Below are 26,566 nucleotides of genomic sequence, written 5' to 3' on the forward strand. Positions count from 1 at the left end.
GGCCCCAACCAGACACATGGCATCGTAGCACAGTGACAGGGACAGAGCTGGAGCCAGCAAGGACACAGATGGATGGAGAGGATGGCGTCTCTGTGCTGGGGGAAGGGTCAAGGCCACCCCACGGCTTCCATCACAGGCTGTATGAGCCCGTCATCAGCTCTAAAATCGAGGCTTGTTAGAATGGTCACAAGTCACACTTGCACACTTCCTAGTTCCCAAAGCCACTTGCCACCTATAAGGTCCTGGCTGCTTATGAAGTAAGGTTTGCAAAGCACTTTCTTACAAAGGCCCGGGAGCTTCTCTCTCCGAGGGAGACTCGGGGAGGATGATGTACAATAAATAGTTGCCTCCAGCCCTTCCCATTTTAAAGATGAGAAGACTGAGCCCGAAGGGCACTCTCTCCATTCAAATCAAGTCTACGAATATTCCCCGAGTCAGGGCTCTGCAGGGCCTGGGCCTAGGGAGGTGAATGTGGTGTAGTCTCTGTTCTTATGGAGTGGGTGATTCATTCACAAAGTGTGCAGGAGTTCCATGGGGTGCCAGGCACCCGCTTAGGGGTGCTGCACAGAAGGGATGACAGCCAGGTAATTAACCAGTGGGGCACAAGGTAGCCAGTGCCACGAGGAGGCTCGTGGGGACCAGCAGAGGGAGGGAGGAATGCCTGCTGCCCGAGGGAGTCAGGGGAGCCTCCAGAGGCAGGGGAATTTGAGCTGGGTTTTCAAGGCCGGAAAGGCCTTGGTCAGGAGAGAGAGGGAAAGGTGTTGTAGGCAGAAGGAAGCGCCTGAGCCAAAGCACAGACACGGGGGTGGGGTGGCTAGGGCTGAGTGAGGAACAGCGTTTCTCTACAGGGCCTCCCCCAGCAGCGATGCGGTGTCCTTCAGAGCCAACACTGCGAAGCCCACCACGTCCACGGCCAGGGCTGGTGCCTAGGACCCGAGGACCTCTGCAGGAGGCAGGAGGCCATCAAGCAACCTGAGCTAAGTCAGGAGGATCGGGTTCAAGCTCTGAGCTGTTCTTCTGAGAACAGGAGACTACCAGACTCTGGAAAGGCAAACGCCTTCTGCGCCTTTGCCACTGCTGTGCCCTCGGCCTGGCGCAGCCTCATCCCCATCTCCGCCTGGCCGAGTCAGCTCTGCCCGACGCTTCCTCCCCTCTCCTGGGAGGTACTCCCCTCTACCCCCACCACCGTGGCACAGGGACCCTCACCCCGGAGACCATGACTGCCTCCCTCGTGGCATTCCCACCACAGACCTAGTTGGTGGCTCCCAATCCTCCTCTTCCTCCTCCTCAGGGAAGCTCTCGTCCGTGGGGGCCGGGGTATAGCTCATCCTCCGGGGCTCGGTGGGTGGGGGGCTGCTTCTCAGCCGGCTGGGCCGCCACTCCTGGGGGGTCATGCCCCGAGCCGCTGCCTGTGCGGTGTAGGAGCCTGGCAGGTGGAGAGGAGGGTGTCTGGATCCACTCTGTGCCTTTAGCTTGCCTTCCTTCCTGCCCCTTTATCAGCCGTGCTGGATGACTCTGGAAAGGTCTTTGCCCCCTCTGGCCTTGCATGACCACCCACAGTTCCCTGAGGGCCCTGCCACCTAGTCCCTACCTCCAGAACTCCTTGGATCTCTTGACCACCCACAGAAGAGCTAATGCCCAGGGCTCCAGGATCCTGTCCAGTTCCATTGGGCTTAGCCTGGCTGCCTCCAGCCAGGGAAGGAGGTTCCCTATTTTGACCATTGTTCTCTGTCTGCCTTTGGGGATAAGCTAAGAGATACTGATTGAGTACTTGAGATGTAGAAGCGGAGACTTGAGATGTGGAAGGGAAGGCAGATATACAGCCAGTGGGGACCAGGGCTGGGAGCCACCTGAGGACATTAGTTCTCTGAGCTGGGCCTTGGGGAGTCCCCATGGCTCTGCATCACAGAGGCCAGAAGGCCAGCTCCTGGAATTCAATCGGCCCCCAAGCCTCAAGGCCACCCATGGTTTGCAATGTGCATGGGCAGGGAGCATGTGTCCTAAGAGGGCAGCCTGGAGGTGTCCACCTTAAGGCTGGGTCTTGCGGATGCGGTGGGAAGAGGCCTACTGCCTTCCCATCTTCGACTGGATGCAATAAACACACTTTGGGCACCTGCTGTGTGCAGGGCACTGGGCTAGGAATGAGAAAGGCAGAAGTAAGGCCAGCTTGTCCTAAGCTCAAGGGGGAACTCTGCATAGCCAGTGGGGTGCTAAGGATGCTAATCAGAAGATGTGTGAAGGCCTTAGGCCCACGCTCTGAGCAGTGAGGGGCCCTGAGCATGGCTGATGCGGCCCAGGCCGGTCTGCCACCAGCAACTGTCTCTGAAGGTGGGAGGAGGGAGGGGGAGGCAGAGGGAAGAGCCCCTGCAGAGGTCTGGCAGCTGCGGCAGCCAAGAGAGGGCATGTACTTGTCCCAGGGCCCCGGGGTGTTACCTGGGCCCCCAAATCCACCCTCTGTGGCCGAGCTGTCCCAGGACTCCACAGCGCTGTCCACACTGGGCACGGCGGGTGAGAACCGGGCTGGCAGGAGGCCTCCTTTGAGAGCCTCTGGCGGGTCCTCATCTGCATCGCTGGCCTCACTGAGGCTGCCTGACTTGCGGCGTGGGAGGGGGCCTGCAATGAAAAGGGGTGTCACTGCCAGTGGCCTCTGACACAGAGACCCAGACACACTCAGTGAACCTCAGTTTCCCCACTGCAGTCCAGTCTGGGGACTCATAGGCACCGAGCCCCCTGAGCCTGCTGCTGGGCAATCTGCTAGGAGGAGAGGTGGCACGGTAATGGGCAAACCCGTTCCATAGACAGGAAAACAGGCTGAGCTCTCTGAGCTGTGCCTTGGGGAGTCCCTGTAGCTCTGGGTGGGTACAACATGCCCAAGGTCACATGGTGAACACCAGTGGAGCCCAGATTAGAAGGAAGACCCTAAAGCGCATTCTCCTTCCACTGCAAGGGGCGGCACCCCTGCCAAGGTTCAGGGCACAGATTCAGGGGAAACTGAGGAATGTAGAAGCTATGGCCCTAAGGCAGAACAAGCAGCCTTGAGAGGTGGGAAGCGATAAAGAGGGTGGTTCAGACCCAGGCTCTGCCCCACACAGGCTATGGCCTTGGGACCACCACTCCCCTTTCTGAGTCTTGTCTCCTCAGCTGTCCCAGGTAGACTTCCACCTCCAAAGGATTCGCTGAGGAGGCTGTGAGGTTGGGTACATGAAGCCTGACACAGGGGTGCAGAGGGATTTCGCTTCCTAAATGGGCTGATGGCCCCCAGGTGGTGGGGTGAGGCTCACGGTCTAGCTGCTTCTTGATCTTCAGTGTCACGGTCTCGCCAGCCACCTGCAGGAGGTGGATGGCCTCACTCAGAGGCCGGCCCTTGAGGCTCACGCTGTTGATGGCCAGGATGCGATCCCCAACATGGATAGCGCCGGTCCTGGGGAGGGAGCACAGGACAAAGAATGAGAGACATTCAAGGCTTCAGGGTGGGAGGCTCTGTCCTCAGGGAACTCAGGACCCCAAGGCACAAGCCTGACTGACCTCAGTTAAACCCAGCAGTAACAGAAATCTGGGGCGGCATTCATAGAGGCATAAAGTCTAGAATTTGGGGGACATCTGGGTGGCTCAGTCAGTTAAGCATCTGACTCTTTTTTTTTTTTTTAGCATCTGACTCTTGATTTCAGTTCAGGTCATGATCTCAGGGTGTGAGATCGAGTCCTGCATGGGGCTCTGTGCTGGGCGTGGAGTCTGCTTGAGATCCTCTCTCCTTCTCCCTCTGTACTTCCACCCACCCTCTCCCTCTCTAAAAAAAAATAATAATTAAAAAAAAATAAAGTCTAGAATTTGGGAGGGATGGAGGGCAATTTGGGAGGGAGAAGATTATTCTGCAAATTCATGTCAAGCATGAATTTTGAGCACGGTTTGAATCCCACACAGTAGCTGCCACGCACTAGCTACATGACCTGGGGCCCCGTATCTTAACCTCCCTGAGTCTCAGGGCCTTTGTGTGTAAACAGGGAGCGATACACTTACTCTAGTTATAATTGAAAGATGGCTAGGTGGACGGGATTCCTGCTTCCCTCCAGCAGAAATCCAGGGCAGCAGAAATCCCTTTCCCTGGCCCTGTTTCCTCACCCAGAGAATGAGCACGGGGTGCCCGGCTGACCTCTAAGGGGGTGTGAGCACTGACAGGGCCACACAGTAGCACTGCTCTGGCCCAGTGGGTCTCTACCTGGACACCATCAGAATCACCTGAAGAGCTTTTTAAAAAATGCGTGCTGCCTGGCCCCCAGCCCTGGCCAGTTAAATGGCATCCCTGGGAACCCGGCTGGTGAAGGTGATCCTGAGGAACAGCGGGGGGGGGGGGGGGGGGGGGGGGGGGGGGGGGGGAGCTGCTGTGGATGGGGGGCGGAGCACCTGACCTGGGCGTGGGAGGGCAAGGCAGTGCTCCCTCATGCCAGGCCTTGCCCACCCAGCTCCCCAGGAGCCCAGCGGAGTAAGTCAGGGGGAGGGCGGGCTGAGGGAGGGAGGTCAGAGCTGTCAACTGTGTAAAATACACATCGGATTCTGAAAACGTGGTATGACTAAAAGAACATAAAACATCTCGTTAATGATTTCTAAATTGGGGGGCCCCTAGGTGGTTAAGTGGCTAAACATCTGCCTTTGGCTGAGAGCGTGATCCGGGGTCCTGGGATGGAGTCCTGTGTCGGGCTCCCTGCGTGGAGCCTGCTTCTCCTCTGCCTGTGTCTCTGCCTCTCTCTCTCTCTCTCTCTCTCTCTCTGCATCTCTCATGAATAAATAAATAAATCTTTAAAAAATAATAATTTCCAATTGACTATGTGTTGAAACAAATATGTACTTAAGATTCCTTTTACTTGTTTCTTTTTACTTTGCTAATATGACTACCAGAAAGTTTATAATGAAACGTGTGGCTCGCCTTACATCACAGTCGTACAACACTGAGCTGGATCAGCCCGGTGAGGGGGGCAGGAGGGCTGCATGTTGCGTCCCCAGCACCCAGAATGGACCGGCACACAGTGGGTACCCAGTCAAGGTGAGTGTCCATGAACACCCTTGAGATGGGAATGGCCACTGCCGCGGGCCAGCAGGGGGCGCTCCAGGAACAGGGAGCCTTCCCTGATCCTCCACCCGCTCCATCCGATGGCCGCAGCACTACCATGCGGCCCCTCCTCCTTTGTGTCCTCCTGCAGGGGCCGTGCCTGTCACCCTCAGGCCTGGCCAGGCTGCTCGTCTACAGCCAGCAACTCTCGGTGTCTGGAGAAAGCTGCATCCCACCCAGACTGCGATCACCGACCTGTGACCCCCACGGGGCCCTGTTCCACCTCCGGGCCCCAGATTCACCTGCTCCCACACTAGTCTGGACAGACTGTTACACTCTCTTTCTCACAGTTTCCCCAGAGGAGAGGACAGCAAGGGGGACCCCTCATCCTTCCAGAAAAACCCCAGGCTGTGTCAGGATTGGAGTCACACAGCAGATGCTCCAAAAGGGCTCACAGCGCTGACTTTCCAGAAATGGAGAGTCTCCAGACTGGGCCAGTGGGGGAATCGGTCTGCCTCTGGGGAATCGAGGCTCAGAGAGGGAAGGGACAGGCCCGATGTCACCCAGCACATCAACAGTGGAACTGAGACCAGAATCCACTTCAGCTGTTCCCAAAGCCCAACCCCTGCCCCATGATGGTCCTCGGCCCGCCCTGTGTGCCTCCACAGAACCCCAGCTCACCTCTCAGCCAGACCGCGCTTGGTGAGGCCTGAGATGACAATGGGGTCAAAGGGCTCCTCTGTGCCAGAGATGGTGATGCCCAGGGGACCCCCGTAACGCTTCAGTTCCACTGTGTAGCTGATGGCACCTGTGGTCTCCTGCTCATCTGCAAAGGTGGCACCCATCGGGGCGGGGGTACAGTGTGGCAGGACCCAGGAGCCGGATGCCCCCAGCCCTGGGTGCCCTCACACTCATCCATTCACTCATTTGTTAATCCACCCATCCACTTGTGCCATGGCTTCAGATGGCACAGCCTGGGCACCCTGAGGCCCCCTGTTGCCTCCACAAATGTTTTCTTGCATCCAAACCCCATTTTTAAAAAAAGGAGAAGAAAGAAAAGAATCAATCATTGAAACCCAACATCCTAAAATACAGATTTCACATAGGACACAAAATAACAATAATGAGGATAAGGAGAAACCAGATTTCCAACTTTTCTTTTAAAAAGATGATGATGAAGAAGAAGAGTCTGCCCACAAGAGACAGTCTGGTCCTTCCCAGGGCAGGAGATGGCGGCTGCCCCTCTGAATAAGAGATTGGCTCTCCAGGGGTCACAAGCCTCACGCCTTCCTTTTGCACCCCAACCTGTACCATTTTTCTTACCTCTGTCCAGTTCACTCACCTCTGTCACCTGTCTGGTCTCAGAGGTGTCAGACTTGGCAGGCTTTCCTTCTTCACTCACACACCACCCCAGCAGGACGGACCCCCACCCCTCCGCCCTCGCAGCATCACCGCTCCGCCCACTCCTCTGCTAAGCTCTGTGCTGGACACGGGGGATCCAGGCAGCCCCAGGGACAGTGAGCCATCCGTGCTGAGCTCCGTCCTTGCATTTGTTCATTCAAGGAGTCTCCACCAGCTGCCCGCATCTCCCTCCCGGGCCACAGGGAGCCCCAAATTGCAAGCTGGAACCCGCTGGTCTGGTGGCTGGACCCACAGAGTTGGCAGGGAGGGGCAGGGGCCATACCAGAGTTGTCCTCATCCTTCCGGATCTTCAGCTTCACCAGGTCCTCGCATTGCCGCAGGATTTGCACAGCGTCCTCCATGGGGCAGTTGTCCAAGCGGATATTGTCAATGGCCAGCAGCTTGTCACCTGGCTCAAGGGTGCCCGTCCTGGGGGAACAGGAGTGGAGGACAGGCACGGGTGGGGGAACAGGAGCCTGGCACATGCTACTCCCCCTGGACTACTCCCCTTACTCGCGCCCAGGGTCACCGACCCCTACCTGTGTGCCACACTGCCCTTCTTGATGTCAGAGATAATCAGGGGCTCTCCTCGCTTCCTGCTGGTCGCTGGGGGAGAAGAAGCCATGAATCCAACCTTTGACGGCCTCAGCCTCTGGGAGGGGGACTGGGAGGGCCCAGGAGTTGGGACATGAACACAGACCCCTGTACCCTGCTCCCCCTGCTTCCTGCCTGGTGACCATGAGCAAATCAGCTCCTCTTCTGCCTCAGTTTCCCCTCTGCAAAATGGGGACAACGCCACAGAACTCATGGAGATGTCATAAGATTAAACTAGACAAGGCAAAACCCAAGTGCATCCTGGCACAGAGCAGGTGCTTAATCCACATCAGCACTTTACCCTTCTGCTCAGCCCATCCCCCAGCAAGCTGTGAGCTCCTTCAGGGGCAGTGTCTGGCTGGCACACCAACCTAGCACCAGGTGGGACCCAGAACTCCATGACCTTTCCACAGTTGAGTTTTCCCTTTTCCCAGATGCAGGGAGTGCTGGCTGAATGGCTCACAGGGGGCTCTCTCTCTCTGGGAATTGCCTTTGGCAGAGACAGAAGCCTCAGCCAAGGTTGTGCAGCTCCTGGGTGCAGCCAGGTCCACACAGTGATGCAAAGGCCCAGCTCCCCACCTCATTCAGGACAACTTCTAAAGCCTTCCCGGCCTTAGAGCTCTCCGTGGGATTGGCTGCACATAACCAGCTTCTCTGTCTGCCCAGTCCTGCATCTCTCACCTCGCACAGATGCTGATGCCAAGAGCCCTTCTCAGTTACCTCCCGAAAGTAACTGTGTCTATGAAGCTCTTTCTGGGGGAATGTGACCTAAGACAATGGGTATTGCATGAGTAGCTAAGTGTTTCTGCAAAAAAAACATCCATCTGGGCCAATGGGTTTTCCCATTAGTGAGCAGATGGTAGGAGCCCCCTCTTGGCCCATGTGGCATCTTTGTTGATGAGACAAGGGCAACCCTTCCAATTAGTCTGTTGAGGAAATGATGTAATAAGATTGTAAGTCTACCTTAAATGGGCACCTTTATGTCACGCACAACTTGTGCAACCATATCTGGCAGCCCTACCCAGAAATTCCTGAGCTAGGAGCAGCTTCTCTCCTCCCAGATTGCTTAAACTCCCACCTCCATTGACTGTGGAGGCTGGGGTAGGAAGGAGCTTCAGCAGCAGCCCTTCTAGGCAGCCCTTCTAGACAGTTGCTCTCTGTGAAGCCCAGGGTGGGAATTGAGGATCATTTCACACAGTGGGGACTGCAGTCCTGGTCTTGTTTTTCTGAGGCTCCCTGAATCTCCCTAGGGAATGATGTCTCTGCATCCCTTGCCCGATCTGGGGTCAGTCCGCCTATGTGTGTGCTGCCCTGGCCAGAGTGGACACTTGCCAGGAGGACACCTCAGCAGGAGAGTGGGGATGGCAGTGCTACAGCCAGGCAGGTGGTGTCTCCACCCCTCACCCCCACTTCTTCCCCTTCAGACTCCCCAGGGCACAGCTGAGCTGAGCACAGTGCTGAACCAGGCTCCCAGACCCTCACGAACTTCTCTACTCATCAATCCATCCTATACTCATTCATTCGTTCAACAAACTCTTACTGAACCCTACTATGTACCAGGGAGAGGCACAGTGAGCAAACAAAGATCCTTACCCTCCAAGAGCGAAGCAATCCAGTGGGGGTCACACATAATCAACAAAATTTTAAAGTAAAGGGGCACCTGGGTGGCTCAGTCACTTGAACAACCAACTCTTGATTTCAGTTCAGGTCATGATCTCAAAGTCATGGGATCCAGCTCCACACTCAGTAAAGCTGTGAGAGCCCCAGAAAACACAAGACCAGGACTACAGTCCCCACTGTGTGAAATGATCCTCAATCCCCACCCTGGGCTTCACAGAGAGCAACTGTCTAGAAGGGCTGCCTAGAAGGGCTGCTGCTGAAGCTCCTTCCTACCCCAGCCTCCCCAGTCTGCTTGAGATTCTCTCCCTCTCCCTCTTCCTTCCCCTGCCCTCTCTCTCTCTCTCTTAATAAAATAAATAAATCTTTTTTTTAAAGATTTTATTTATTTATTCACGAAAGACCCAGAGAGAAAGAGAGAGGCAGACACACAGGCAGAGGGAGAAGCAGGCTTCATGCAGGGAGCCTGACGCGGGACTCGATCCCGGGACTCCAGGATCACGCCCTGGGCTGAAGGCAGTGCTAAACCACTGAGCCGCCCAGGGATCCCTAAAATAAATAAACCTTTAAAAAAGTTTTCTAAGTACAGTTGTCCTTTGAACTATGTGGAGTTAGGGGTGCTGACCCCCACCCAGTCGAAAATCCACATATAGCTTGTGACTCCCCCAAAATTTAACTCCTAATAGCTTATGGCTGGCTGGAAGCCTTACTGATAACATACAGTTATCAAACATACAGTTAACATACAGTTCATTAACACATACTTTGTATGTTGTATGTACTATATTCTGTATTCTTACAATAATGTAAGCTAGAGAAACAAAAATGTTAAGATAATCATAAGGAAGATAAAATACATTTACAGTGCTTACTGAATTTATTGGGAAAAAATCCACATTTAAGTGGACCCACACAGTTCAAACCCATGGTATTCAAGGGCCAACTGTATATAGTTTGTCAAATAATAAAAAGAGGCATGCTGTAGAGAAAAATAAAGAAAGGAAGGGGCTGTGTGGAAGGCAGGGCAAGTTTAAATTAGGGTGGTAGAGGAGGCCTTCCCAAGGTCACATTTGGGCAAAGACCTGAAGGAGGTGAGGAAGGAGGGTAGAGGGAACAGCCAGTGCAAAGGCCCTGAGGCTGGAAGGAGCACAGCGAGTTCAAGGATCAGCAGGGGACCAGCAGTGGCTGGAGGGGTGTGATGGAGGGATGGCACAAGAAGAAGTCAGAGATCACGGGGACCAGATCACAAAGGAACTCATCATTCCCTGAGGACCCCAACTTTTACTCAGAGTGAGATGGAGTCACGGGAGGAAGGTTCTGAAGGTCCCTATGCTCATGCATTCTACTCTTCTGTTTTCATTCTCTCACTTTCATTCCTTTGGCAAACACAAATTAAGCTCCTGCTACGTTTCAGGCCACTTCAGGGCCCTGGGAATATGGAGGTAGGGAAAAAACCCAAACCTGGCCCATGTACGTGTTTGGTGCCTTACAAGCTACTTAATCCCACCAGGAGAGCCAGATGTCCAGGAGACTCCCATTGTGTGGAATGGGAAACTGAGGCTTCCAGTGACTGGGGGTATTGCGGGGAAGACAACACAGCTGGGTGTTGCAAGCAGAGGGAACCCAAGCCAGCCCTCCCACCAGGAGCATCCCCCTCCGCCAGGCTGGAGGTATGTACTTCCCCCCAGCAGGCGGCTCGCTCGGGGCAGGGACTGGACAGCGGGGAGCCGGGGGGTGGGGGAGACTCACAGCCGATGGTGATGCCCAGCTCCACGCCACGTCTCTTGGGCAGCTTCACGTGGAAGGTGCCACTGCTCGGGATGACGGACTCTGCATGCAAACACACATGCATTCACCTAAGACCCAAGGGAGGAGACATAGGGAGTCCCAGTCTCCCACACAATCTAGGCCATCTGGGAGAGATTGCAAGAAGTCACCGTCACAACCCCATCCTGCTTCTTCCACCTGACGGAGGAGGAAACTGAGGCATGGTGAGCTGACATTTGTCCAAGACAACCAATCTGATCAGAGCAGACTGGGGGCTGGTGCCAGACCTCATGACTGCCAGCCCAGGGCTTCCCCATAGTCAAACCCAATGGAGTTCAGATCCAGCAACAGCCTACTGAGCACCTACTATGTGCCAGGCCTCAGCTGGGTGTTTCCACATGACTGACCTCATCTAACCCAACTGATATCCACTGTAGTAGAGGAACTCTAGTCATTATTTCACAGTTGGGGAAACTGAGGATGGGTGGTGGAAGGGAATGTCCTGTCCAAAGTCACAGAATGTCCAAAGCACAGGACCAGAATTCTAACCTGAGTTTGTGTCTGGGGTTCTTTGCCTAAGCCCTGCAGAGGGGCATGGAATATTTTCAGCCCCCCTCTGCCCTCCCTGAGGTCCTGTTTCAGCACAAAAATCCCTCATCAACCTTCATGCTGGCGTGTGGGGTTCCTGCCTCCCAGGCAGGGCCTTCCTTGCCACGGCTGGGGCTCTGGTACATGCTACAAATGCTCTGGGAGGAGGACACCAGGTGGGGAGCTGGGGGGGGTGGTGGTGGTGGAAGAGCACATGCCCCAGGGAGGAGCATAGGGTCCCACAGCGTGAGGAGGAAAGGTAGGGGCACTCACTCACCTGCCACATCAAACTCGACCTCCAACACGACCTTGTGGGCCAGCGCCGCGTCCCGCAGCAGCTGGTTGGCTTCCTCCATCGTCCCGTCCTCGGTGGCAATACCGTTGATGGACAGGACCCGATCCCCCACCTGCAGCAACCCACACCTGAACCCCAGGCAGCCCCACAGAGAGAATAAGCTCCGTTACCACCACGGCGACTCCTGGGCACAGGAATGCCATGTGTGGGCAGGCTTGGGGGGTGACTCCACAGCTCTGCCCTGTGTGGGCTACAGAGCCTCAGGCAATTTACCATATGACTCTGGCTAAGGGAGTGACCTCGCTGGGCCTCAGTTTCCCTATCTGTCCAAAGGGGATGACGCCGTGCCTTATGAGATATGTCTATAGAGGACTCTGCCTTCAGACAGACAGGGGTTCAAGTCCTGGGTCATTCATGAGCTGTGTGACCCTGGGCAAATGAATCAGCTTTCTCTGCACCCCAGTTTCCTCATCTGTAAAATGGGGCTGATTAAGTGAGATACCCTTGTGAAGCCAGGCTTGGTTGTGACTTAGTTTCTCTGGCTGGCTGTGAGAGTGGCAGGCCCCATGGGGCAGGGGCAGCTGGCTCACCTCTCTGCTGGGCTGTCAGGTTCGATGAAGCGCACGAGGGGAGGGGAAGACAGGGTCTCGGTGGCAAAGATGCCGCCCTGGAGCTGGAGGCCAAAGCCGCTGAGGGGGTCTCCGCAGAGCACGACCTCCGTGGTCTCCGTGTGCACGATCTGTCCCCCTGGCCCCACCGTGCTGGAGGCCAGTGACACTGCAGGACAGGCCGGTACAGCTCTCAGGGAGGCAGCCCCCGAGGGCCCTTCCTGCCAGAATCAACCCATCCCTAGGCTCAAGGACCTGGAGTCAGAGGGGCAAGCTAGGGGGAGCCCTGCCTTGCCCTGGGGGTGGCACAGTCACAGCATATTGAGCAGAGCTCTCCCCATCCGTACTGTGGGTGATTCCCACCCAGCAGGGCTGTGACAAGGATTAAGGAAGCCAGCCCCTGGGACCGCCACACTGTAAAACAGATGTTGTGAGGGTTGTGCTGTTACGTGATCTTAGCTTTGTTACAATGCTATTATAATACCACACTATAGATTATGTTATTTTTGGTGACAGTTTTATTGAGATACAATTCATCTATCATAAAGTTCACCAATTTAAGGTGTACAATTTAGTGGTTTTGCAGTGTATTAATGATGCTACACAACTGTCAGCACAATCCATTCTCATCATCTCAAAAAGAAACCCTGTTCCCTTTAGCTGTTGTCCCAAATCCTCCCGTGTCTCCCGGCCCTAAGCAACCACTAACTTATTTTCTTCTGTATAGATTTGCCTCTTCTGGACAATCCATATAAATGCAATCCTATAATATGTGATCTTTTGTGTCTGGCTTCTTTCACTAAGCATGATGTTTTCAAGGTTTATACTGTAGCACGTATCTGGAATTTGCTCCTCCTTATGGCTAAATAATATCCCATTATATGAATACACCACATTTTGTTTATGCGTTCATCTCTTGATGGACTTCTGGGTTGTTTCCACCTTTTGGCGAAAATGAATAATGCTGCTAGGAATATTTATGCATAACTTTTTGAGTGAACATGACATATGTTTTCATTTCTCCTGGTCATATACCTAGATATGGAATTGCTGGGTTGTATGAAAACTTCATATCTATTTGATATTGTGTTAGTTAATATATCCTGTTTTATATTCCATATATAAAATATATTTGTGTTAATATGTATATTAGATATTTATTAAATATAATTTATTATTGTATGTAATCCTATTACTAATTCTGTTATACTATTCTGTCTTTATTACTATTTTGTTATATTTTATATTATGCATTATGATACATAATACATTGTTGCATATGTTGTTACTATATTTATATTTATTATATTTTCACAGTTACATCCCTAATGATAAGAATGGTGCCTGATACATAGGAGGTGTTCAATTTTTAATTAATTAATTGTTATCATCAATAATAATAATGATAACATTTTATTAGTCATCCAACCTAGTAAAGGGACAGATAAGTGGTCCCAAGAGCCCCCAGCCTCCACATGCCCCCACCACTGAACAGCATTTCTGAATCTTTTCACCTACAGACTCCCGACTTTGGTGTTTGACAAAGGTGGTTGGTAAAGGCATATTTTACCTCTCATCTGACTCTGAAATCTGTTTCCCTTTTCACCTTGGCTTCCAGGAAGCTCATAACCTTATTTCAGGTGCCAGGTGATTTGTACTCTTTTCCCTCAGCTGGCTCAATTCCAAATGGCCTAGTTTGACCTTTCATCCTTCCTGGAGGCCTCTGCAACTCACAGGGCAGGAGGCTGGAGAAACTTTCTATATCAGCAAAGGGAAGGGCTTTTCCTAGGAAAGACTTCAAAATTCTTGGCATCCTTGTGACTTTGCTACATGTCTCCTGCATTATCATTCACTACTATTTGTCTTTTTACTTTTTCAGATACTTAAATACCTTCATCTCAACAAGGAACTAATAATGATCATAAATAAAGAGAAATGCCTATAAATCAAAGGGAAGAAGAAATATCTGTATGGGTATATATATGTGTATAGATAGATAGATAGATAGATAGATAGATAGATAGATAGATAGATCTTTTTTTATTGGAGTTCAATTTGCCAACATATAATATGTGTGCATATATATAGTGAAAATTATTACATCCTGGATGGCTTTACTCAGGCCTATGTATCCTTGTCTTAGGGTAAATTAAAAAATGTCAGAGAAGCAGTAAAGACACAGCTATCCCACACTGAGACTTTCTCCCTGAATGGATCAAAATGAATTAAAGAATGAAAGAAAATGAAGTGGAGGTACTGTGAGAATTTTGTGCACATCTGAAAAGGTATGCTTTCCTCGAGACACTTTGCCATCATCTGCTGAGAATTTTCCATAATCAAAATACAAGTACCAAGTGACTGGCACCCATCAGGTGGGACCTTGTGCAACCCGCCCAGCCATCCATGGCAGCCTGGGGTACCACTCATGCTATTTAGTGACCCTACACATAGACCAAAGACCCTGTGTCCAACACCCCATCCTCTGGCAAATCTCTCAGCCATACAGGCAGCCCAAAGAGGAGGGAAGAGATCACAGCTTACTTACATGAGCTCTTGTGTTCCCTTCTTCGCTGCCGCCTCCGCCCCATTGTGGTCCGAGGGCTCATGGGGTGGGACCCACGGGGAAGGGTGCTGGGGTTGGTGCAGGGAAAGGCATGATTCATGGTCGGCGAAGAAAAGGGAGTCGAGGACAAGGCTGGGGAGATGAGAGCACAGCCCCGTGAACCCCGGAAGGGCCCTCCACCCTGCCGCACAAGTGGGTGCCAGGGAACCCCACCGCAGAGAGACACTGGACGCCTTCCCCCTTTCACCTCAAGCACTGGCGTGTGAACCTCAGGCAGGTCTCTCCCACTCTGGCCCTCAAAGATCACAGGGTTTCACAGACATGGTGAAACCCAGCTGCTAGGGAGGGGGGCCCATCTCATCACTAATGTGCTAGGTAACGCCGGGCAGACCTCCTAATTGCTCGGAGTCTTGGTTTCCTCCCCTATGAAACATGCACAAGCCACGGTGAGGTGGACACATTACATCGGCTCTGGTCCTGGCCGGCAGGTGTGGCCCAGGTGGGCGTCCTGCAGTGGCCGGGCCGGGGGCTGTGACAGGAGAGCACACAGGGGTCCCAGCGGTGTGGCTGCTCACTCCTCTGCACCTTCACTGCGACCCAAGGGAGAGGAGAAAGAGGTGCAGGCGTTAGAGATTCAGCATGTCTGGACTCACTGTGCCCTCCCTCCCCTGGAGGCCAAGTTCCCATCTGCAAGATGAAGTGTGCAAAGCAGGACCACACAGCTTGAGTTTCCCCCAGGCCAAGCCAAGCCAGGCATTCAGATTCTGCTCGTGTGTCCAGGAAGCCCACTAAGTGCCTGGCACTATGCTCAGTGCTCAGCCAAGCAGCAACAGAGATGGGAGGGAAAGTAGCCCCATGAGAACCGGCCCATCAGCTTTGAGCAGTGCAGTTGGCAGATGGCATCGGGCCCCTGAACCTCCAGGAGCTGCTGTGGTGCTATGACCTGGGCAGCCTTGGCCAGGGGCCGAGCTGCCACACAGGGTGTGGGTGGGGGGCACTACGGTTTGGCCATTTCTGCCCCACGCTGGGCTCTCAGGAGCAACCTATGCTCCAGGGCCCCTGGTGGGCTGGCCGGGGTTTGCTCAGAGCCTCACTGCAGACAGGCTGCTCTGGCCTCCTTCCCTCCAAACTTCCATAGGGTTTACCCCCAGATGAATTCTTTGCACTCCTTCTCTGTCTGCTTCCCACAGGTCCCCAGAGTTTCTGCCTCCCTGACCTGCCCCATCTGATCCTCCAAACCGCCTGCCATACAACACCTCTTCCCAGACTGCCCCAGGTCCTGTCGTGGCTCTTCCTTCTGCGGGGCTTTGTGGGGTCCAACCTGGTGCAAGGTATCCATGGATGGATGAGCGAGAACCCAGCTATCTCAGCACACTGACTCCGCCCGCTATGCAGCACCTCCAACTCGGGAGCCAGCGGCCAGGTCCTTGAGATAAGCCATGTGGCCCCTCTGTGCTTCATTGTCATTATCTGTATAATGGGACTAAGAGAGCGGCTGCCTTCTAGGATAATGAGAAGGATCTGAAAGTGTTTAACATGTAGGGTGTGCTTAGAGCTGTGCCTGGCACCTAGCTGAGGCCCAGTATAATGAAGGCCAGGAGGACCGTCAGCAGCCCTCGTAAGGCACTGTGCTTTTCTGAGCCTCAGCACCTCAGCCCCCTGTGTAAAGTGGGCGAACAGCAATACCGACCTCACAGACTTGTCACAAGGATGAAAAAAGAGGACCCACAGGAAGCCCCCTCACTGAGCCCGGCCCACGGCAGGTGCTCCATGAATGGTTTTCAAGAATGAGTCACTCCAGTTCCCACCCCAAAGCCTCCTGTAGCAGGCCCTGGCTGTGGCTTGATGGGGCCTGTGCAGACCCTAGCAGAGATGGGTCCGCACAGAGCTGCAGAGAAGGACCCTCCCCAAGGCCTTTCTCCTCACATTTTATTTGAGGGATTTCTTTCTCTCCAAGATGATCAATTAGGCTTGCAAAGGATGGGGTGGGCCGACTCCATTCTTGCCCACACCAACACACTATGTCCTGAGGGCTAGAATTCACAGCCTGACCACCCAGCCCACAGCCCTGGGCTGTGCTTGTCCTCTATCTCTTTTGACCACTCCCAAGTTGTGATCCTCCCATTTACAGATGAGGCATCCGAGGCTCAGAGATAGATGGAAAGCACCTGTGCAGCCAGGGCAGTGCTGGCATTTGTACCCAAAGCCCAAGGTTTGGAATGCTGGAGGCACTTCCAGGCTCTGAGCTGAAAGCTGCATCCTTGTGGCCACCTCCCAGGGTTGGGCTCTGCCCTCTGGTCTCTTAGACCTCCTGCTTCCTCTGCTCTCGGGCTGCCTAGCACCCCACTCTGGGACACCCCAACTCCTTAAAAGGTGGGGGGGTCTCTAGGCCCTCCCGACTGACTGGCTGCCTCCTCTGGACCTGCTGAGAACCCCAGAGCTGAGCCCCAGATCTAAGTTCTGAGTGGCACAGATCACAGAAGGACTGTCCTCTCCCTTGGGATAGCCCTTATACTTCTATGAATGCAAAGAGCGATGGAACCAGCTTTGGGGCATCCATGCCAGCAGACTGTCAACTCAAACATTCAGGTTGTTTCTCTGCCCGCCCTCAGCTCCTGCTCTTGGCAATCTGAGGTTCTCAATAGCAATGGACATTTGTTCCAGTAAATTTTAGCTTGCCGAGGGCTCTGGTGCTGGGCCTCTGGGACTTTGTGCACCTCTCCCCATCAGCCCTCAGGTCTGGGTCCTAAGACCCTCCAAGGAGACCCACCTGCCTCTGAGGGTTTCAGGGGCCGCCGACTGTGGGGGGCGGGCAGGATCTCCAGCCGCACTGTCTCCGACACGTTGGCCAGGAGCTTGGTGGCTTCAAGCAGCGAGCAGTGTTCCGTGCTGGTGCCGTCGATGGACAAGATGTGGTCTCCAGCATGCAGGGCCCCACTCCTAGCCAGGCAGGAGAGGGAAGGGGGAGGCTGGTCCAGCCAGAGGGAGCTCTGGGCCGCCTTCCCCCCCTGTATCCCTGCCCACCACGGTGGCAGCACCCAGTTGTGCCTCACCTGTCCACCACACTGGCCGGCTTGATGCGGTCAATGGTGATGACTGGCTTGTTCCGGTGGGAGCCAGTGCTCAGTGAGATCCCCAGAGCTGACCCAGGCGTCTTGGTTATCTCCACTATCAAGGGCCCTGAAGCATTGGCCACCGTATCTGGCAAGCAGAAGGCAAGAAGAGTTTGAAATGCAAATACTGAGCTTGCCTCCACAGCCTCAGTCTGCTATCTCCATGTAATCTTCACTCTTAGGGAGGGATTACTGCACCCGAGGGGTTCAGCTCTGAGGGGCTCTGACCCCAGGGCTCTGCTGGATGACACTAACATGCTCACATTTGTGGGGAGCCTACAGTTTGCCGGCACCTAGCTGCGAGTTCATTATTACCACCTTTCTGCACTCAGAAAACGGCATCCCCAGGAACCCACCCAGTGGCTTGAAAACAAAACCTAGCTCCTTCTGCTCTCACCTCCACCCCAACCCCTGCCACTGTGTCCAAGTGTCAGCAAATCAGACCAAATATACTTTGGTCATATTTCCTGAATGTGATTCTTCTATGCTTCCTCGGCAACCAGCCTGGTTGGGCCATGATCACGTTCCTCTCCTCCAGCCTTTCCCATCTCTCCCTGATTTTTTTTTTCTAGCACCACTTACTGCCATCCCATACCCTCTGTATTGGTTTTATTCTGCTTACTGTCTGTCTCTGCCCACCAGAAGGTGAGCTCCATGAGAACAGACACCTCGTCTGTATTGTTCTTACCTGGATACCCAGGGCCTCCAACAAGATAAAAGTGTTTATTGTCCCAGAGAGGCTCAGAGGGGCTGTGTGACTGGCCTTTACTGTGGTAAGGATCTGTGTCCACTACCCACTCCCTCAACCCCAGGCCCTCTTCCTGACCCGACCCTAGTTCAGGCCCCCAGCTCACCTGGGATGGCCACATCGTACTCCACCTGGAAGAGTGCCTCGTGGCTGCACTGCCGCAGCGTGGCCAGGGCAGTGGCATGGCTGGCCCCGTGCAGCGGGATCCCATCAACACTGAGCAGCCTGTCGCCCACCTTCAATGAGCCCTCCCTGCAGGGAAGGGCCTGGTCAGCCAGGCTGGCTCCGTGCAAGCACTGGGCACAGCCCTGCCGAGAAGCCGCTGAGAACAGTGATGTCCCAGGGGACAGATGGGGGCAAGCAGTGAGTGACGGAGAAAGGGACAGAACAGTGAGTGAGGGAATGCATGAGGGTGTCTATGGGTAAGCAGCTAAATAAATGAAGTGGGCATGTAAAGACAGCTGGGGCCAGCTCGGACATCGCCCACTCTGCTTGGTGCTTAATAAAGTCATAGGACCGGCTCAATCGTAGGATGTCTGAGCGGGGGTGCCCTGTGGAGACAGGAGACAGCCGGGGCCCAGAAAGGACACCAGCCCTGCCAGGGCCACACAGCGTCGGGGGTGGGGCGGTCTGGAGGCCTCCTGAGGGCCCTTCTCACTGCCCTCTCTCTGCTTTCTCAGCAGGGATTCTGGCCTGGTGACAAATGCACCTGGGGAAGGAATTCGGCAGGGGCCCCGGGAGAAGGGCCTGAGCAAGCAGGGGGTTCACCTCAGTTTGGGTCAAATCCCCACCCTGGAATGCTTGCTCCAACAGGTGGCCAAAGCTATTCTGGGAGGTTCTATGAATAGCTCGTCACAGGGCCCTGTCCCAAGAACGGGTTCAGACTTCTGACAAGGCTGTTCCAGGCTTCTCTTAAAATGGCCAAGAATCTCCCATGGGGGAGGTGAGGGGGTCGGGTGCTGGGAACTGGACATGTTTCTCTCCCACGTTCTCTCCTCCTGGGCCTGCCCGCCTGACCCTTCTGGGCTGTGCCCAGGCAGCACTGGGCAGGGGGGCACAGCCAAGACTCCAGAGGCTGCGTTACAGAGGCCACGGTAGTGCTGCTCGTCATGCCCCAAAACCACTCACAGCAACTCCCAGGAGCTGCAGTATCAGACCCCTTCCACAAATGGGGGTACCAAAGCGAGGGAAGGAAAGAACAATGTAATGCCAAGGCTTGCTTCCCTCCCCACCCCTGAGACAGTAGGACATAAGGGAGGAAAGAGCTCAGGGTCTCTCTTGTTTGGGATTGAGGCCTGGCTCTACCAAGAATGACTCTGGGGCAAGGGGGGGTCCTCTCTCTGGGCCTCAGTTTGCTCATCTGGAGAATGGGCACAATGGCTTCTGGTCTGCCTTCTTCACAGAGGGAGCTGGGGGTAGTCAGGGCAGGGAAAGACTGCTCGGTTTCTTCTGGCTCAGGCTCACCTATCAGCAGGGCCGCCAGGCCGGACGTAGGTCAGGACGAGTGGGCGGGTCTTGTGTATATCCTCATGGGCACCCCCTGAACAGAATTCAACAAGAGGTGGCAGTCATCTACCCACTCTTTCCCTGATACCTAGAGGCCCTGACTCAGCCCCTAAGAGGCTCTCTTAATTAAATCTGTGGAGGACCTGTCCTTGCTATTCACAGGCCCTCTTATAAGATAACCAACTGTAAATCCCCACAGAATGGGACAAAAAGTAGGGACATAATCGAAATCCCCTCTCTCTTAAATGGTTTGCTTCCCATCCAATGACCTCATCCTATTTCCCTTTCTTGCCCTGGTTCCTAGGAAGCTCCAAACTTTGTTCTCAATCTCACTCCCAGCAATCATGTACCCTTCATTGCTTGGGAAATTTTTCCATTTAACATTTGACTTAATGGTCCTGGGCTCTTTTTTTTTTTTTTTTTTTAAGATTTTATTTATTTATTCATGAGAGACACAGAGAGAGAGGCAGAGACACAGGCAGAGGGAGAAGCTGGCTCTCTGCAAGGAGCCTGATGCGGGACTTGATCCCAGGACCCAGGATCACAACCTGAGCCAAAGGCAGGTGCTCAACCACTGAGCCACCCAACCCGTCCTGGTCCTGGGTTCTTTAAAGTCAGAAGCAAAAATCTATCTATCTATCTATCTATCTATCTATCTATCTATCTATCTATCTATCTATCTATTATCTATCTATCCATAAATCCATATAATCTCACTAAAGCAAATCAGAACACACATGTAATTAGCATTAGCCTCCTTCCCAAACCCCTTGGCCCCAAGTGCGACTCTTACACTGACCTCTGAGGACAAAGCCAAAGCTATTGCCCTCCTTGTACAGGGAGACGTCCACTGTCTTTGTGATGATCCCTGGGTTGTTCTCAGGGGCTGGGGAGAAATGGAGGGCTCCTTTGAGTCCCTCAGTCACATCACCAAGCCACAGACATCACCAAAGCTCATTCTGGGAGAGCTGGGTGACCAGTCACAGAGATTACAGGGAGGGTAAACTCCCCCACCCCTGCCCATTTATAGGTAGAAGTAAGACTTCAAAGGACCCTCCTCCCCAGTACTTAATCCCCCACTTAGAGGCCTGCCCACGCTCACACAGAGACCATGACAGAGCTCAGACTGTCCATGGCTATGAGCTCAGGCCAAGGTTGAATTCTAGTTATTCAAATCTTAAGACTTTAGACCAACTTTGAAAATTCAGAGCTAGGCTAAACCCTAGGCCACTGCACTCAGTGCAGGCTGGTAGGGGGGAGAGAGCAGTGGGGCAGGGAACAATTTCTTTAGCCAACATTCCCAAAACTTGCTCCCCTCAAGGTAGAACATCTGGACACTAAACATACAACATGACACTGGGTGACAAACAGGGCCCTGCCACCTCTTGGTGACAGCATACTGCAGTTGCAGGCAAAGTCTCTAGGTACGCCATAGATGTTTGTGGCCAATCTTCAGGTCCCACCCGCCAAGGTCCCCAGCTGGCATGTGCAGGTGGGGAGACAGCTGTGTCTACCCACAACTAAGGCAGTGGATAAAGATCCCCGTCCAAGGGCACCCACCGGGCGGGGGCAGCTCATACTCCACCTCCAGCACCACGCGCTCGCCCACATTCTTGAGCAGGGTGATGATCTCATCATGGCGGAGCCTGGTCAGATGGATCCCATTCACTGACCGAATATAGTCGCCCACGTTCAGCAGGTCACTCCTGGGAGCAAGGAGGCCAGAGTACATGCATGGCGATGGGTGCCAGCATTCACACCACTCTTCTGTTGAATCCTTATGATCTCTGAGTCCCCATTTTACAGATGGGAAGCTGTGCCTCAGAGAGGTCAGACATTGTCCAGTGTCACAAAGCGAGTAAATAAGAGAGCACAGATTCTAACCTAGGCCTGTCTGACACTCAGGCCCGGCATTTTCCCCTGCTGGGTGTTGCCCTCCTGATGAAGGCTCTAACCAGCCCCGAGGAGCCTGCGGCATGGCCAGATCATCTCTCCCTTTGCTATTTCCTACTGCACTCACCCTGGCTTCTCACCACCAGCCTTCCATTCTGTTCAACTGGACACTTACCAGCACCTGCCCAGAGGCCCAGAGAGGCTAACCCCTAGGTCTCATGGAACTCGTGGTCCAAGGGAGCCACAGAGGTAAGATGACAGGAAAATCTAGAACGACGCATCCAGAAGCGGCACGTAGGACCATGTGAGCAGAGCAGGGCAGCTGCCTCGCCCTGGGACGGAGACCTCCCAGAGGCAGTGTGGAGGGATGAATAGGAGTCTGCCAGTGAGGAACATGCCTTTCGAGACCGTAACTGCACGTGCAAAGGCCTGGAGGGGCTGGCAAGAGTGGGATGCTGTGGCCAACTCAGCCCATTGTGTTAAGGGGAAGAGAAGAATCACAGCCTCCACAGAGGCTTCCCTCTGAGAAGCACTTGGGTGCTCCTAAAAACACCTGCCTGATTGCTTTGCCTACAGCCCCGGCACATTCTCCCCTGGCCCCTGCCCCCTCCTACTGCCCCACCAAGCCTGCTCCTCACCTGGCAGCAAGCCCCCCCGGTCTCAGGTTGGAGACCCTGGGCTTCCCATCCTTGTCGGTGCCGCCTGAGATGGTCAGGCCCAGTGTGCTGCCTTCCTTTTTGTTCAGCTCCACCATGGTGACCCCGCGGAACTCCTCTGTCAACAGATGGGGGGGCGGTGAGCGGGCAGCAGGGGGCAATTCTGGGCCCCCCAACAGAAGTAGACCAACACTTGGTAAACAGGGTAAGATCATCTCCTTTATACACAAGTTAAGTGGCTAGTCTAAGGTCACAGAGGGAGCTAGCGGCAGCCAATGCCATCTGACCCCGACTCCAAGCTCTCTGTGCCTCCAGGATGGACAAAAAGGAAGGAGAGGAGGCTCATTACCTGGAATGCTCTGTCTGCGGCATGCCAGGGCCACATCGGTCCCTCCTGCATCCTTGCCTCCTTTGGAGTAAGGCCCATCGTCTGCAGGCAAGAAAGAGAAAAAGCCCTGAGATCCACTTTCGTTTCTAGGCAGGAGAACACTTTCTGCCGTGGGAACCATCTCCTTTGAGGATGTGGCCTGAAAAAGAGGCTCCTTCCTGGGAGCCTGGGTCCCAGCTCCACCTGGGTCTCCGCTGGAGCATCCTCATGGCTTCTTCTCTCAAGGGAGGCTCCATCTCTGCTCTTGGGCTGAAAAACCTTCTTCTAACACCAATTACATACAGGGACCTTCTCAGACATTCTGTGGTTAACCATCTCCACAATGTATATTATTCCACTGTACAGATAAAGGAGCCAAGGATCCCAGCAGCACAACGGCCACACAGCTGGAAGTTGTGCAATTTGGATTAGAATGAGGGTCTGTGGACTCCACCACCCAGGCCTGTGCTTGCACATCTGCTGGGACGGGCAGCTCTCTCACAAACAGGCACCACTGCACATGTGAGACCGGGCCGACCATGAGCAAACTCAATCTTGAATGGCTCCAATCCATGCTTCTTCATGAGGACTGTGCTTTATCTTTTACAATTCATATTCTCAGATATTCTGGGCAGCGAGAAATACATCTGTCTCCTTTAGCTTTAATTCTAGAAGACACTCTCCTATTAGTTGTTCAACTGTTGTTTCCTTCCCCCTCTCTTATGAAATGCCTAATAGATATTCCTTGGGACTTTCCATTTTCATAAGTTTCAAACGTAAGGAAAAGAGAATAGTGCAACGCAGAGGTTCTCAAAGTATGGTCCCTAGACCAGCAGTACCTGGGCACTTGTCAGAAAGGCAAATTCTCGGGCCCCCCCTAGGACGGGGTAAATTAGAAACTTTAAGGGTGGGGCCCAGTACTCTGCATGTGTGGTGTTTTAGTATATTGTCCTAACTTGTATTTTCATCTATTTTTTAAAAATCTTACAGACATTAATATTATTTGTGGTGTGCTTCTCTCTGGGTTTTGGGAAATATGTCCTGACCACCACCACAATCAAGATTTAGGACATTTCCATCGCCTCCCAAATTGTCTCTTGCTGCCTCTCTGTAGCCAGTCCCTGCCTCACCCTCAGCCCCCAACTACCACTGATCTGTTTTTTATGTCATTTTGGTTTCCCTAGAATGCCATATAAATAGAATCATACAGTATGTGGGCTTTGGCGTCTAGTATCTTTTACTTAGCATCACCATTTGAGATTCGCTCATGTTTTTTCATGGATTAGTAGTCTGTTTCTCTTTATTGCTGACTGGTGTTCCACTGCAGGGATGTACTGTTTGCTTAGCCATTCACCTGTTGAAAGACATTTCCACTCTCTCCAGTTTGGGGTGATGTCACAGGAAGCCATAATAAGTATCTGCACACAGGTTTTTGTTTGAACAGAACATTTCATTCCACCTGGGTAAATATCCAGGAACAGGATATTTAGGATCAGGATATTTATGATTAGGATGCTAGATCATATGGTAAGGATGAGGTTAACTTTTTAAGAGACTGCCAAACTGGCTCTCAAAGTGGTCACTATTTTGTATGTCCACCAGTAATGTAAGAGGGATCCAGCTGCTTCATGTTCTCCCCAGCATTTGGCAACGTTAGGGTTTTTCTTTTCTTTTTTTAAATTTTAGTCATTCTAATAGATATGTAGAAGTTTCTCATTATGGTTTTTTAAAGATTTGTTTAAAAAAAATTTTATTTATTCATGAGAGACACACAGAGAGAGGCAGAGACCAGGCAGGGGAAGAAGCAGGCCCCCGGCAGGGAGCCCTATACAGGACTTGATCCCAGGACCCCAGCATCACACCCTGAGTGGAAGGCAGATGTTCAATCTTAAGGGAGCCACCCAGGTGTTTTTTTTTTTATTTGTTTTTTGTTTTTTTTTTTTAAGTAGACTCTATACCCAGCATGGGGCTAGAACTCACAACCCCAAGATCAAGAGTCACACACTCCACTGACTGAGCTAGCCAGGCGTCCCTCTTACTGCAGTTTCAAATGTGCACTTGGCTAATGACTAAGGTCGTAAACTTCTTTTTGCTATCCATATATATCTTCCTTGCTGAAGTGTCTATCCAGAGCTTTTGTCCATTTTTAAGTTGGGTTGTTTTCTTGATGTCAAATTTTTATATATTCTGGATAGAAGTCCTTTCATGGGCAAAGATCTTGTCCATCTTTCATTAAATATATTCCTAGATATTTGAAGTGTTTTAATGCTATTGTAAATTGGATAATTTTTCAAATTTAATTTTCTAATCATTTGTTGCTGGTATATAATAATACAGTTGATTTTGTATTCTGACCTTTAAAACCCTGGTATTAATTCTAATTAATAGTTAATCTGTAGTTTCTTTGGGATTTTCTGTCATCTGTGAAAAATGACAATTTTGTTTCTTACTTTCAAAACCTCAAACCTTTTCTTTATTTGCCTTTTTGCACTGGCCAGACACCAGTACAAAACTGATAGAAGTGGTTATTGAGACCATGCTTATCTCCTCTCCAGCTCACCCTCTTAATTTCCTGTGAGTTCATGTGTACATCTCAAAGGACTTTGAAGCTGGAAGGTTTCAGGTTACCTGCTCTGTGATAATGCCAGAGCCCCTGTCTCCCCTCAGCAACCCCTTGTTTTAGGCACTGTGCATATTCTGGATTTTCCTCTATGCCTTGACAGGTGAGGGGAAGGGGGCTCATGCATCATGCACCAACCAACCACACTCTCCCCTTATATCTCATTCGCTTCTCACAGTGGCCCTGGGAGGAGGTAGGTGCTACCATCACTTCCACTTGGCAGAGGAGAAAACTTGTGATTCAGAGGACCAAGGTCCTTGGCAAAGGCAACTTCTGCAAAAAGCCAGGACCCGACCACAGGCCCCTTGCCCACACCACTCCATTTCCAGTTTTCCCAGACCAGGTTATTTTTTTTTCACACTCCTTCTCCAGGTCCTTTCTCAGCACCAGACTGAGCTGGGAAAGACAAGTGACAAACCATCAGGCTGGTAGGCTCTCCTGTGCTGCCCCCAGGGGGCCACCCCTCCCAGCACCAGGTATGCCCCATGGGCTTCCACAGCTTCCTAAGGCCTCACTTGAGCCTGCACAAGCCCCTGCCTGCTCTTGAAGAAGAGCCCTCCTGCTGCCCTCATCCCTGCAGCTCCAGCCTGGCCCCATGTTAAAAGGATGGGCTCAGGGTGCAGCCCCACATTAGTGCAGACCCTGGCTCAGCTATTCACCACTAGGGAGAGGAACGCCACTCCTCTCCCTAAGCCTTTGGCTATGACAAGACCTAACTCATAGGACCCGTCTTCCCTTCTCTGTGGAGGCATGAGGAAGCAGGGTTGGAGAGGAATCAGTCTTGGCAAGGGATAGAGGCTGAGTATCCCATCCCAACGAGGTCCTTTTCATGAGGGAGAGGATCAGATTACGGTTTGGGGGGCGTGGTGGTGGTGGTGGAGGGGCATCAGGCTGAGTCAAGGTTAGGGCTCAGCTTGAGGTCAGGGTCAGGGCTCAGTCAGAATCAGGGATAGGGTTCAAACTACAGCAGGTTTCTCAACCTCTGCACTACTGACATGTTTTTTTTTCTTTTCCTAGGTAATTCCACATGGTGGGCAGGCTCTCTTCAGCACTGTAGAGGGTTAGCAGCGTCCCTGCCCTCTAACCACTAGATGACAGTAACAGCTCACCCCATCATGACAACCAAAATTGACTCCAGACATGGTCAAGTGTCCCCCAGGGGTGCAGTACTGCCCCCCATTGAAAA

General features: G+C 52.7%; 1 protein-coding gene across 8 annotated transcripts in view; it reads right to left on the bottom strand.

Annotated features, from left to right (window-relative positions):
• GRIP2 (glutamate receptor interacting protein 2) overlaps positions 1–26,566 on the bottom strand; it is a 97,206-nt gene that overhangs the window by 8,678 nt on the left and 61,962 nt on the right. For 6 of the 8 annotated variants that reach the window (XM_038565545.1, XM_038565541.1, XM_038565542.1 and 3 more), the window contains exons 2-20: positions 22,743–22,823; positions 22,376–22,511; positions 21,405–21,550; positions 20,644–20,730; positions 19,803–19,878; positions 18,445–18,590; positions 17,531–17,678; positions 17,248–17,417; positions 14,942–15,067; positions 14,460–14,609; positions 11,897–12,083; positions 11,289–11,434; positions 10,406–10,486; positions 6,985–7,051; positions 6,729–6,874; positions 5,726–5,870; positions 3,282–3,421; positions 2,434–2,613; positions 1,252–1,426 (exon numbers count right to left, since the gene is read on the bottom strand). In XM_038565545.1, the coding sequence (XP_038421473.1) occupies positions 1,252–1,426; positions 2,434–2,613; positions 3,282–3,421; positions 5,726–5,870; positions 6,729–6,874; positions 6,985–7,051; positions 10,406–10,486; positions 11,289–11,434; positions 11,897–12,083; positions 14,460–14,609; positions 14,942–15,067; positions 17,248–17,417; positions 17,531–17,678; positions 18,445–18,590; positions 19,803–19,878; positions 20,644–20,730; positions 21,405–21,550; positions 22,376–22,511; positions 22,743–22,823 (2,533 nt within the window). The remainder of the gene's footprint in view (positions 1–1,251; positions 1,427–2,433; positions 2,614–3,281; positions 3,422–5,725; positions 5,871–6,728; positions 6,875–6,984; positions 7,052–10,405; positions 10,487–11,288; positions 11,435–11,896; positions 12,084–14,459; positions 14,610–14,941; positions 15,068–17,247; positions 17,418–17,530; positions 17,679–18,444; positions 18,591–19,802; positions 19,879–20,643; positions 20,731–21,404; positions 21,551–22,375; positions 22,512–22,742; positions 22,824–26,566) is intronic. The other 2 variants (XM_038565546.1, XM_038565548.1) reach the window with 1 other exon arrangement.

This window comes from Canis lupus, chromosome 20 (assembly GCF_011100685.1).
Source record: "Canis lupus familiaris isolate Mischka breed German Shepherd chromosome 20, alternate assembly UU_Cfam_GSD_1.0, whole genome shotgun sequence".
Lineage (NCBI taxonomy): Eukaryota > Metazoa > Chordata > Mammalia > Carnivora > Canidae > Canis > Canis lupus.